Genomic DNA, 12299 nt, shown 5'->3' on the forward strand with positions numbered 1-12299 from the left:
CAGCAAGCACGGGCCCGCCAAGACCTTCACGTTCGACCGCGTGTTCGCCGAGAGCGCGACGCAGACGGACGTGTTCCAGGTCGTGGGCGCGCCCATCACGCAGGCCTGCCTCGAGGGCTACAACGGCACCATCTTCGCCTACGGACAGACGGGCTCGGGCAAGACCTTCACCATGCAGGGGCCCGACGACGTCATCGACACGGAGGCGCAGCGCCTCACGCAGGAGCAGCTGGCGCTGCGCGGCCTCGTGCCGCGCGTGATCGACTACCTGTTCGACAACGTCGTGGCCAAGGAGGACGGTCGGACGAACGTGCAGCACACGTTCGCGTGCTCGTTCCTCGAGATCTACAACGAGCGCGTGTACGACCTGCTGGACGGAGGCAGCGCCAAGGACGCGGCGGGGCTGCAGCTCCGAGAGAACGGGCGCAAGGGCGTCCACGTAGAGGGGCTCATCGAGAGCGTAGTCACCAGCTCCAAGAAGGCGGCGGAGCTCATGACGGTCGGGGCCCAGAACCGACGCGTCGGACAGACGTCCATGAACAGAGAGAGCAGTCGCTCGCACAGCGTCTTCATCTTGCAGCTGCAGTCCAAGGAGACGTCGGCGGAAGGCACCAAGATCCGCACGTCGCGCTTCAACTTGGTGGATTTGGCAGGATCCGAGCGACAGCGCAGCACAGACGCAGCAGGCGAGCGGTTGAAGGAGGCGGGCGGCATCAACAAGTCGCTGTCTGCTCTGGGCAATGTCATCATGGGGCTCTCGGAGCAGTCTGTGGGGAAGCACCGCCACGTGCACTACCGCGACTCGAAGCTGACGTTCTTGCTGAAGGACTCGCTGGGTGGCAACTCCAAGACGTTCATGGTCGCCACCATTTCCCCAGCTGAAGACTCCGCGTTTGAGACGCTCTCAACCCTCAAGTTTGCCCAGCGCGCCAAGATGATTCAGAATCGCGCAGTCGTCAATGAAGACTCAGTCGGGAGCGCACTCTTCTTGCAAGAAGAAATCCAGCGACTTCGGCGCCAGCTGCAGCAGGCTCACCAGGAGATCGCTCGTAATATTCCGGGATCGAATTTGCTAGTACAAGGAACAACGCCGTCCGAGGATACGTCGAGTCAAGACGCGGCTACCCCCGCAGTAGGGCCATGCGACCCCGCGATTGATAGTCGTTTTCGCGAGTTGGAGGAATCTTTTGCGACGACCGCCGAAAAGAGTGACAGGCTTCAGCGCTCATGCGAGTATCTGCAGCTTCAGAATGGGAACTTCCAGGCGCTGTGTGAAGAACTTAAGCAGCATATTGCCCATTTAAGAATGATGCTTCGACTGAGAGGACTTGGTGGGCCAGGGGCGCTGGAATACGAGCCTTCAGCCGATGCTATTGAGTGGCGGATGAAGTACGAAGAGATGGAAGAGCGTTTTGTTGAGCTCCAGGACGAGCTGCAGCGCAGTGGAATTGAAGACGCCGGTGTCGCAGGAAAGATGAATAGTGAGGTGGAAAACCTGAACATGATGGTTCTAGCGCTGACGAAACAGCTCGCGTTCGTCCTGCGCGACAAGCACGACTTGCAAGACCGCCTGCTTGAAAATCAATCTGATAAGGACGAAAGTATGACGGACACCTCAGCGCAAGAAGCTGTAAGTGCGGATTTCTCCGCCCGACTGGAAGAAGCGCTGAAGCAACAAGCGAGTGAGTACCAGGCGAAGCTAGACGCTGTCGCATCCACAAGTGTGTGTCTGGAGGATAAGGCCGCTGAGGTGGCTTTAGAGCTTCAACAGATCAGGGAACGCGAGGCTTCTTGGTCTGTTCGGCAGCATGATCTCGAACGACAACTCGTAGATTCGAAAGAAGCTCTACAGCGCTCTGAGGTAGCACACTCTGCGACTCGGGATTTGGTTGTTCAGGAGAAAGTCAAGGTGGAGAAGTTGGAGGTACAACTTGAGCGATCACGTGAGGCTGTTCGTCTAGAGTTCGAGGCTGCCTTGGCTGATTCAGCAACTACAAACCGCAACCTTGAAGACTCCAAGAAGCACTTGCAGCATGAGCTTACTGCAGCCACTGCTGATCTTCAACAGCGGGAGCACCAACTTCTAGAAGCAGAAACAGCACTTGCCCAGCTGAAGTCGGATATGGTTCGAGTTGAAGAAGCAGGTCAGAGGTTAGCATCAGAGCTTAGCGAAGCTCGAGAGGGGCTGAAGGAAGCTACGCTTCAAGCTTCTCACATGCGAACGGAAATCTCGGACCGTGATTGTGCAATCAATCAGCTTAAACGCTCCGAAGTCGCCGTTACGGAAGAAAAGCTGATCCTGAAGCAGAAGCTCGAGGATTCGAACAAGTGTATTCTACAGATGGAAGAGGATGCGAATGCTACCGCTCAAAAACACGCAGAGGCGATCAGCGCTTTGAAGCAGCAAACCCAAGAGGAAAAACAAACGTTGACGGAGGAATTTGAGACCAAACTTCGTGTCAAAGGCGAGCATTATCAGCAGCTTCGTGCAGAACTTGATGACTACCGATCCGAGGCGGAAGAAGCTGGTCGTCTCCATCAGGTACAGCTGGAAGAGAAGGAAGTATCTCTTGCCAACCTTCAACGCCAGCTTGATGACCAGGAACGTGAGTCTAAACACGCGTTGGAAGAGCTCCAGGCGAAACTATCCCAAACTCTGGCTGATCTTTCGAAGCTGACTGAAGAGAAGAATCGAGTCGAGGCAGAACGCTCTTCTGCAGCTGAGGAAGTTTCTCGCCTTCAAGAGGATGCCAAAAAACTTGATACGGAGAAGAACGAAATGGCGAGCGAGATCCAGAATTTGTCGGAGAGGGCGGAGCAGCTATCGCTGAAGACGAACGAGCTCGGTGGTCAGAATGGTAACTTGCAGAAGAAATGCGAGCAGCAACAAATTCAGTTGTCGGAGTCTGAAGACCGCGTCTCGAAGTTCACGCAGCAAGTAGACGAGCTGCAACAGCAACACTCTATGTATTCGAATGAGATTACGGAGCTTCGCAAGGAGCTCGTGTCGACGCAGGAGGATAAACGACAAGCTGCTGTCACGCATGCCCAAACTCAGGAGGAGCTGTCTTCTAGCACCAAGAAGATTGAAGAGTTAACCCAGGAGCTTGCTGCAACGAAGGATGCCGCAGAGGAGATGTCGAGCAAGCTTGAAAAGTCTGCGAATGAAATTCGTGAAGCTCAAGAAACGGTTGCCCACCAGCGAGAGGAGGTCCGTATGTACAAGGGAATTCAATCCACGCTGCGGGATGAAGTGCGGAAGCTTGAGTTTGATCGGCTGGAGTTGGCTGAGTCTTTGAAGATTGAACAAGAATCCAAGCACGAGATGGAGCTGAAACTTTCTGAAGCTCGACAGGAGTGGCATGACGAGAAGGCAAAGCTGATGCAAAGCTCGCAGAAATCCATTATCACTCTCGAGAAGCGTGTCGAGGAGTTAACCCTCGAGATGGAGTCCCTGTCAGCTGGGAAATGTGAATTGGAGCAGGAGAACGAGTCACTCAAGGCAGCAGCTGTGGAGCAGGATAAGCGTTTGCAAGAGCTGAAGGATTGCGTCACTGACCGCGATGACCAAGTCCGTGCTCTCGAGTCCACCAGAGCTGACTCCATTGCTGCACACGATGAGCTGACTAGTACGGTTGCAGAGCTGCGAAAGGCCATGTGCGACATCGAGCAGGAGCTGGCAGAGAAGCAGAGCCTTGTGTCAAAACAGGAAGCGGAGCTTGCCGAACAATTGGGTGTTGTTTCGGAGCGAGATGAAACCATTAACTCGCTGAAGGAGCGTATGCAGAGCGATGAAGCTGCGTGGGATATGAAGGCCCGCGAATATAAAGCTGACTTGGAGGCTGCACATGGCCGGGTCCAGGCATTGGAGCAACTTGTTGCCGAGAAGGTTGCTGTGTTCGAAAAGGCTCAGGAAGCGTTTTTGACTGAAAAACGCTCTCTTGAGCAGAAGCTGGAGGAAGGGGAGGAAATCTTGGCGCAGCAGACAGAACAGCTGATGCAGGAGATCAAGCAGCTCAGCTCGTCCATCAAGGAGAAGGATTCGGAGCTGCAGGTTACGAAGCAATCCTTAGCTGAGGTGGACAAACGCCTCACACGGTCAGCTGAGGATGACAGCGATGCGAAGGTTAAGGAACTTCAGGCTGTGATGGACGAACTCAAGGCTAAGCACGAATCGGTTGTGGCGGAGAATGCGAGTCTCAAGGAGAAGGCAGTGTCCGAGCTCAAGCAGCAAGAAGAGGAGCTCGCTCGAAGACGTAGCGAAGTTGACGCTGCTGAGAAGCAGCTGAAGTCTGATCGAGAGGCATTGGCAGAACTGAAGGCAGCGGCGGAGGCGGCGCAGAAGGTGGGGAAGGCGAAGGCAGTGTCTCAAGATGCGCTTGGGCAGGTGAAGCGCAAGTTCCTGGCGGAGAAGGTGAAGCTGCAGCGAGAGATTCAAGCTCTGACCAAGAAGCTGGAGACGGTGTCGAAAGAGAACGAGAAGCTTGTCGGCCACCACAACAGCAGACAGAAGATTCAGCACCACGTGAAGGTCAAGGAGGAGAACAACCGTCTTCTGGATCAGGTGCGGCAGTTGACGGACGAGAAGTTTAAGCTGCAGCGTTCTCTGCAGAAGCTGCGAGCAATGCTCAAGGAGAAGGAGAACATCGGTGTGGACTCGATTACCAACACGCCGCCTTCCGTGTCCCCGGCTTCGAACGCTTCAAGCCAGTCGCAACCAACGAAGACGGTCAAGCGGCCAAGTCTCGGCAGTGCGTCGACTGCAACAGCTGGAACTGCAGCATCCGCAGCGAGGGCGGCAGCAAGACTAGCGGCTCGAGGTCGTCCTATCAGTCGGTCAGCATCGCCCGGGCCGGCCAAGAAACGGGTACGGTCGCATTCGAGCTCATCGGGCCGGGGTTGGCAGAGATAGTTGCAAGTCGCGCTTTGTGGAGCACCATCCCAGCATGCGTAACGACTCCGAGTGGGGTGGATGGAGTAGAGTGTAAGCAATGAGTAATGCACGCGTAGTTCATTTATCTCGCTGTGGTTTTCGTGTTCGTGTGCGAGATCGAGTCGTCGATGTCGTCCCTTATGGATGTTGCCAAGGCGATGAACGCTGAGGCTGCTGGAAGCTCGACCCCCTTGTCCCTTGTTGACGTTGCCAAAGCTGAAAGCGCAGCAAATGCTTCAACGAAGCCGTTAACTCTGATGGACGTCGCCAAGCAAGAGACCGAGACACCGAAGCAGACGCTGCAGCAGCTAGCGCAAGAGATCGACAAAGAAGATCGATCGCGGATTCAGGCAGCGCTCGATACAACCGCCAAGGAGGTGAAGGTCGAGCGTCAAGAAGTTCGCGGACAGACCATCAAGCAAGCAGCAGCGGAATTGCATCAAGAGGGGCAACAGGCGGCAGAAGTGCTAAAGTCTGAAGCAGCGTCGGAGGAGACTTCGAAGCACAAAGTGGTGGATCATGACAGTGAGAAGGAGAACTATGCGGACGATGGCTACTCGAGTTTTGAAGAAGACGAGGACAGCACCCCCAAGAAGAAAGATAGCAGGAAGCAGGAGGAGCCAGACGACCCAGCTGAAGAGGAAGAGAGCTACGACCCACCCCCGCGGGCAACTCCGAGCGAGTCGAAGGAAAGCAAGGAGTTCCTTCGAGCTGTGTACCGAGCCGACAAGTACCAGGTCCGAGACATGCTTGACGACGGAGTCGTCGACGCTAACATTGCGGATCAGGTGCGTGCAGCATGATGGACCTATTTCTTCTTCAGCTCACTCCCTGTTGCCTTCTTAGCACGGCTGGAGTGGTCTTCACTGGGCGGCTTCTCAGGACCACAGCGACATCCTGCAGCTCCTTCTCCAGAAAGGTGCCGAAATCAACGCCATCGACCAGGTAACACCTCGTCAAGTCTCCGTTTCACCGCGTTGCCGCAATAATCTCAATACCCGATGCACTCACTGCATTCTGCTGTAGATCAACGGCTGGACAGCTCTGCACGTCGCCGTGGTGCGTGAATCCGTCGCGTGCGTCCAGCTGCTCCTGTCCTCGGGCGCCGAGGCTCGCATCCGCGACAACTACGGGGACAGCGCCGTCGAGTGCCTCCAGGCCGCGAGCAGGAAGAAGAAGCTCAAGATGCTGCAGCTCCTGCAAGAAGCTCGAACGAATCACAGCAATCGTTAGTCAGTCCTCTCCACCAACAGACACAAGTCCTCTCTCTGCGTGTGTTTTTCTCTGTGTATTTACTGCTTCATCCTGCCGGGTCCAACGGCACCCACCCACTCAGAGTCTGTCTGTGTGTGTACGTGTGTGTGTCCCTAAGAGGACGCCCCGAAGGAGCCGACGTTGTCCTTCTTGTCGTTCTTCTCCACCTTGACCGACTCGCGGTACTTCTGCAGGTAGAGCTTGAGCGGCTCCACGTAGCTGTCGAAGCCCAGCGTGCTCATGGCCCAGATGATGTCGTCGCCGTTGATGGTCTTGCGCTTCTCCTGCTGGCACTTGTCGCTGGCCTCGCTCGTGATGAACGAGATGAACTCGCTCACACACTCCTGCACCGTCTCCTTGCCGTCCTTGGCGATCTTGGCCGTGGACGGCAGCGACACCTTCATGATCCGCGAGATGTTGGCCGTCGGCAGGAAGCGGTCCTGCTCGCGGATCTCGTCGTCGTTGTGCTCCTCCTTGCTGGCCATGCTTGCTGCTGTAGGTTATGCGTCCTTCGGGCGTTCTCTAACTTCTTTTTTGTATGCTGCTTCGCGCGAAAAAGAGGGCGGGGGAAGCGGCAGTGGATTGGACAAAAAGACGTTTGAAAGGAGATAGGGTTTTGACCAATGCGAACGCAATATGTGACGTGGTGCAAAAAGCTGTAGACGAGCAACATAATCGACCACCAGAACACGCGGCGTGAGAACCAGCCCCACGCTGCATTGGTTCAACGTCCACGACAGCAGGAACTAGACGACGCAATCGACACGAAAAACAACCATCAAACTGTACTCGTGTTCATCGTCTAACTCGCAGGCGTTCCGTGTTCATGCTCGGCGATGCCTCATACCTAGTAGCTCGTCCACTTCTAGCAACCCCACTCCCCCTTCGATCGTCTGTATGCAGCCTCCTCAACCAGTCAGCCGCGTTAGTCCTCGTCGTCCACTTCGTCTTCACTCACGTCGTCGGTCTTGAAGAACGTGTAGGACAGCGTGATGTTGTGCACGCCGCTCATGGACGGATCGTCGCAGATCTCCGGGTCGATGAAGAAGAAGACGGGCATGTCGATCTCCTCCTTGGCCTTGAGCCGCTGCTCCTCGAAGCAGAAGCACTGGATCTTGTTGAAGTACACGCCAGCCGACGGAGGGTACACGTTGTACGTGGCCACGCCCGTGATGGCCTTGTCCGTCTTGTTCTTGGCAGTGTAGAAGGCCAGCGCCGTCTCGCCGGGCACCAGCAGCAGGTCGCGCTGCTGCGGCCGGAAGACCCACGGCATGTTGGCGCTCACGCCGCCATCGAACGTGATGCGGATAGGCTTGGCGTTCTCCCTGGGCGTGAGCTTGTCGGCCACGAACTCCTCCACGCGCTGCGTGGTGCCTCCGAAGCCCGTCATCTGGCAGAAGATCTTGTACAGCGGCACGGCAGCGTACGAGATACCGACCCACGCGATGGCCGTGCCCGCCAGGTACATGACGGCGCGGCGGTTGCGCATCTTGATGGACTCGCGCCGCGCCTCCTCCGCCGCGCGCTTGGAGATGCAGCGCACGCCGCCCAGACCGACAGAGCGCAGCGACGTCGACGCGGAGAGCGAGACGCCGCCGGGGCGGGCGGCGCGCAGCAGCAGCGAGCAGGGACGCATGTCTATCTCGCCAAGCTCAGGAATGCCGCTACCAGATGATGCCCGACACCGAGAGACTAGCGAAGAGAATTCGGATGCGTTTGGGTAGGTTTCGTATGGAAATGACTGCGCCACATCGCAATCACGAGGTTTGTGCGCGCGCATTTCTGTTGCAGTCTTTGGTCAAATGCGTGAAGATGTTCGCGATCAAAAGGAACTTGGCCTAATAGCTAGAGTGCGCAGCAGCAGCCTTCTACGTGTATTTGGAGTAAGCGGCGTCGTTTTGGGGACTACAGAGCACATGAGGCCTGCTGAAGACCCTGCATACCAAACAAGCTTATCCCCAGCGGTGTTATGCAATCACAACATGGCCCATGATGTTTACATGGGCCGATTCGAGGGCAAGCGAGCTTGACGCTATGATACCGCGAGGCTGTCACCAATTGTTGGTTGGCAGTCACCTTTAACCTTGCATGCAGGGACTGCGAGCTACAACGGAAGCCCGACATCAAGCCCCGCACGTGATACGTACTCTCAGGAGCATGCGACTATCTTTCATCTACTATCGACGACAGCGGTAGTATTGGTCCTAGACTAAGACTTTTAGTGCTACTGATGACATCTTCCGCGTTTTAGTGTATGGAGCCCGAGTTCCCCAGTTCGGCAGTTCGTACATGTATTGCAGTGTTACCATTTGGGATAAAACTTGAAAAGAAGAATGGGGTTGATCAACGTATATTAGACTTGAAAGTCAAGGCTTTTCTCCGTAGGTCGCCGTGCATAGTGGCCGCTTGCGCTGCAAGGTTGTTTAGTTCAGCTGGCCAAGTCTAGTATTTGCGTGCGTCTATGAACCGTGAAAAACTTCAACATAAGCTCACAACATGTACACATGACGCTACAGAATCTGACGGGTTGTGTGGCCATAGCGATGGTATCCGCTACGTCTCTGGAAGATCGCAAGTCACCAAGCCCCGTGAATTGCGTGAAGTGAGGGGGGCGGCCGAAAGCTATGCGCAAGTACCAGCGCACGGTAAGGTGGAGCTGCTTTCGTGCACGCACTAATACATTTGGTGCAGCGATTTCTGTTGGTCCACATGACGGAGGCGTCGCTGGGCTTTCGAGTGCGAGAGAGTTCGAGCGGCAAGTTCGTCGTGTCTTCAGTTGACGAGGGTTCGCCTGCTAGGCGCGCAGGCTTAAAATTTGGTGAGGATCAGCCGCCTGGTAGTGGGAAAGTTGTAGCAAAAAAATGCCATGCTCACGCTGTCGCTCGCTTGGCAGGGGACATCTGTGAAAGCTACTACAAGGACAGAATGGACGATGACGATGACGACGAGCCGTGGAGAAGTGATACCATGGAACATCTCGAGCGCATCGCAATGCCCAGGACAGACAACATGGAACCTGTTAGCCGTCGCTGCTGCGCCGCCGTCATCCGCAACAGCAACAAGACGAGCCCGCAGCGAACCAAGTTCTGCTACGACCACAAGGTTCGTTGCAGGATGAGATGAATGGTGTAGGAATCGTCTAAAGGTTGCTTCTTTTAATGGATGTAGCGAGATGCCAACTTTGAGAGGCGCCTGCAAGCATACGAGGGATTAAGACAGAAGCGAAGTGTGGCTGCAATCGATGCGCCAAAGCGCAAAAAGGTCAAAATAAGCGTGGATTCGGAGGACGACGGGCCCGAGGAGGAAGCAGAAAATCATTTGGAAGATTCAGACGAAGGTGCAGAGGAGGAAGAAGAAACCTTCCAGGAGCTATGTGATCGGATGAACCAGCGTATCGGAACGCTGGAGCCTTCCATGGCCACGATCATCATAGATACTTTAGATTTCGACCCTTTGGCCAGGATGAACCTCAAGGCAGTGGCTTCCGCTCTATGCGAGAAAATGTGTTAGTATGCCGCGGGAGGCAACAAGACTAACTCTGAAGACCCAGACCTGGTACAAACACCTCGCTCGCACTGACAGCATTAGCTCTAATCACGCCCGATTACTGTTTGTATTGTAGACCTCTTGAATTCGGCTTCGCGCGAGAACCAAAGTGCTGTGAACCGAGCGAGCGACGTGTTGAGGACGGCCAAGACTGTCGAGCAAGCCTGTAAGGAAGAGCTGGCTCACGCCGAGCATGAATATGAGCTTGCGAAGAAGGTATCGGAGCTGTTTAACCAAGCGCTGGCGGTGCGATCAGACTTGGAGAAAGTAAGGAAGCCTGATCGTAGAAACCTACAGTTGCCCCACCTTGACAGACTTGACTGACTTGCTGCTGTTGATTTGCTAGATGGTTGCTGCTGGGCAGTACAAGCAGCGAGCGGAGGAAGCTTTGGGGCAGTATGTCGTCGTGCTTACCAGAGCGCTGGGGGCATTCTTTCTCGCATCATTTTTACAGCAGAATCAGGATCTTAAGGAGCTCGACGAGAAGAGCGAGCAGCTCAAGGAGCTAGTTAGAAGACACGGATCTACTCGCCCCACGCGGTTGCAGTTTATGGAAATCGAGATCGGCGATATTCGTTCCGGCCTCGACGTACTGCAGAGACAGCGTATTCACACAATGCGGGTTCAGTGCCACCTCTGGAGCTCTCGTACTCTAAACTTGTTGGCGGCTGACGCGAGAGCATTGCTGGAAAATTGCTACCGGGATATCCTGGACATGCTGATGAAGAAGGGTGACGATCACCCCGACTGGGCGGGAATTCACAAGTCGTTTGAAGAGGTGCTTGTTACTGTCGGCGACTGCGTCGTTGTCGGTCGCGCTCACATCCTGTCTTCTTGCTGTGTTTAGGTGGTGTTTCAAAAAGGAGGCGACTACACAGACGAAGAGCCGATCGTCTGTAGTGGCTTCGGTCCTGCAGGCTTTGACTTGAAGTGATCAACAACGCAAGTGGGTAGGCTGAAGATTTGTCTGTGAATACGATATGCGTTGAGGGAGAAGATACTGCAAGCGTATCAGAGCTCGATCTTCTAGCGTGGCGCATCAATCACGCGAAGTTGCTAGCCTTAAGTCTAGGTAAAATTGGCCAATCAGATATTACTATGAAGAGCCCGTCATAGATTTGAAGCTAAATTTGGGGAGCCCTGGAGGGGAGCTAATGGGGAGCCCGAACCAGGGCTCCTTGATCTCGTACTTACCATGAGGGAGCCCGTTTTGTGCGACTTTTGGCTCTCGTATTAGGGGGAGCCCACTTTTGAAGTTGACGGGCTCAGGCTCGTAGAAGGTGTGCTCCCACCGCCGGGACAAAGTGCAAATGAAGTTGCGACTCTCAGATGGATTCCTCACCATGTTGATCGTACTGGACAACCCAAACCGCACCGAGGCACTCAGCCCCCACGTCTCAGTATCGCGGAAACTTCCTGTAATACGCCCTTGTCCACACCTCCGCCGCCTGAAGCCCATGCAAAACGCTGACTGACGCGCCAGGAAACAACTCGCAGGTAAACGCAATTGAAAAGACACTACACTTGAGCTAGTCCACAAATCCAGCGGGGCGCCAAACGGTGCATTATCGATTATCGCCTGGAGCTGGAGCTGCTTCCTTGCTTTCTCACAGTTGGCTCCTGTCCTCGTCGTAAAGCTCCGCCTCAACACCAAGACGCGCGGGCGTCTCTCGTGCGTCGAGTCGTCACTCCTGTAGTCGGTCGCTCGTCGAGCAGAACGCTTACTCGTTCTCCTCAGCACGCACGCGGGCGTTAGGGTTGGTCACGCGCACGTTGAGCTGCTCGGCGCGCTCGATGATCTCGCGGCGCTTGCGGCCCGACACGTTGTGGGCGATCTCGGCGCAGTACTTGCGGTTGTGCATGAGCAGCACCTCGAGCTCGGCCACGTTGTTGACCACGAACTTAAGGAAGCCGTTGGGCAGCAGGTGGCGGGTCTTCTTGTTGGAGCCGTAGCCGACGTTGGGCATCTTAATGGCGCCCTTGAATTTGCGGCGCACACGGCCGTCAATACCCTTCGGGCGACGCCATGACTCCGGAACGCGCTTGAAGCGGTTGGACTGGTGACGTTTGAACTTCGTCACCTTCTTCTTGACGATCTTCGGGCGGATGACGGGAGTAACCTGCACCATCTACAAGCAGCAGCAATAACGCACGAATTAGGCCCCTGGTTGTCCTGCATCCCTGCTCCCTGTTCTTGTCCTGAGCTGCGCTGCGCTGCGGCTGCCCTGTAATGTTCGCTGCTGTTTGGGCGCTGCATCGGTCGCTGTCTCCGCCTCCGCCTCCGTGCACGCGCCATGATGCGCGTCCATTGCGAGGGCCAGGTGTAACACACACGCACACGCAGGCACGCGCGGGGGCACTAATAGCTCGTCCCTTACCTTTGAATTGAGGAAGCCTTTGTGATTTCAGCACTACTCGGCGCTCGGGAATATCGGAGGCCCAGACGAGAGCGTGCTCGCCATTCAATCGCCCCGCCAGCTTTCAGCCACTCAAACGGCTGCAATTTAGAATACGGTGATGTCATTCGCCGAAAAGAAATGGCTCAATTTCGACACGTGATTGGTCG

The 12299-nt window shown here is 55.4% G+C and overlaps 5 protein-coding genes across 5 annotated transcripts; 2 read left to right on the plus strand and 3 right to left on the minus strand.

The window, feature by feature from the left end:
* Positions 1–5061: 5061 nt before the first annotated feature.
* On the plus strand, positions 5062–6166 carry PHYSODRAFT_467375 (hypothetical protein; the record flags this gene model as incomplete). Its single annotated transcript, XM_009518376.1, has 4 exons — positions 5062–5405; positions 5541–5721; positions 5780–5878; positions 5960–6166. 4 exons carry the CDS (start codon positions 5062–5064, stop codon positions 6164–6166), a joined length of 831 nt encoding a protein of 276 aa, XP_009516671.1.
* Positions 6167–6300: 134 nt separating this feature from the next.
* On the minus strand, positions 6301–6672 carry PHYSODRAFT_476521 (hypothetical protein; the record flags this gene model as incomplete). Its single annotated transcript, XM_009518377.1, has 1 exon — positions 6301–6672. The coding sequence occupies one exon, from the start codon at positions 6670–6672 to the stop codon at positions 6301–6303; it is 372 nt and encodes a 123-aa protein (XP_009516672.1).
* A 440-nt stretch (positions 6673–7112) lies between these two features.
* PHYSODRAFT_322923 (hypothetical protein) lies at positions 7113–7823 on the minus strand (the record flags this gene model as incomplete). Its single annotated transcript, XM_009518378.1, has 1 exon — positions 7113–7823. The coding sequence occupies one exon, from the start codon at positions 7821–7823 to the stop codon at positions 7113–7115; it is 711 nt and encodes a 236-aa protein (XP_009516673.1).
* An 825-nt stretch (positions 7824–8648) lies between these two features.
* Positions 8649–10580, plus strand: PHYSODRAFT_294575 (hypothetical protein; the record flags this gene model as incomplete). Its single annotated transcript, XM_009518379.1, has 5 exons — positions 8649–8837; positions 8879–9289; positions 9356–9692; positions 9810–10000; positions 10080–10580. The coding sequence occupies 5 exons, from the start codon at positions 8649–8651 to the stop codon at positions 10578–10580; spliced, it is 1629 nt and encodes a 542-aa protein (XP_009516674.1).
* Positions 10581–11243: 663 nt separating this feature from the next.
* On the minus strand, positions 11244–12144 carry PHYSODRAFT_353635 (hypothetical protein). The gene is made up of 2 exons (XM_009518380.1): positions 12112–12144; positions 11244–11862 (listed from the first exon to the last, which is right to left on the minus strand). The coding sequence occupies exon 2, from the start codon at positions 11860–11862 to the stop codon at positions 11455–11457; it is 408 nt and encodes a 135-aa protein (XP_009516675.1). The 5' UTR covers positions 12112–12144; the 3' UTR covers positions 11244–11454.
* Positions 12145–12299: the final 155 nt, after the last annotated feature.

This window comes from Phytophthora sojae, assembly GCF_000149755.1.
Source record: "Phytophthora sojae unplaced genomic scaffold PHYSOscaffold_1, whole genome shotgun sequence".
Taxonomy (NCBI): domain Eukaryota; phylum Oomycota; class Peronosporomycetes; order Peronosporales; family Peronosporaceae; genus Phytophthora; species Phytophthora sojae.

What these genes read in the sequence shown, in the direction of transcription:
- PHYSODRAFT_353635 (XM_009518380.1), bottom strand. Translation starts at nt 11,862, where the DNA reads ATGGTGCAGGTTACTCCCGTCATCCGCCCGAAGATCGTCAAGAAGAAG.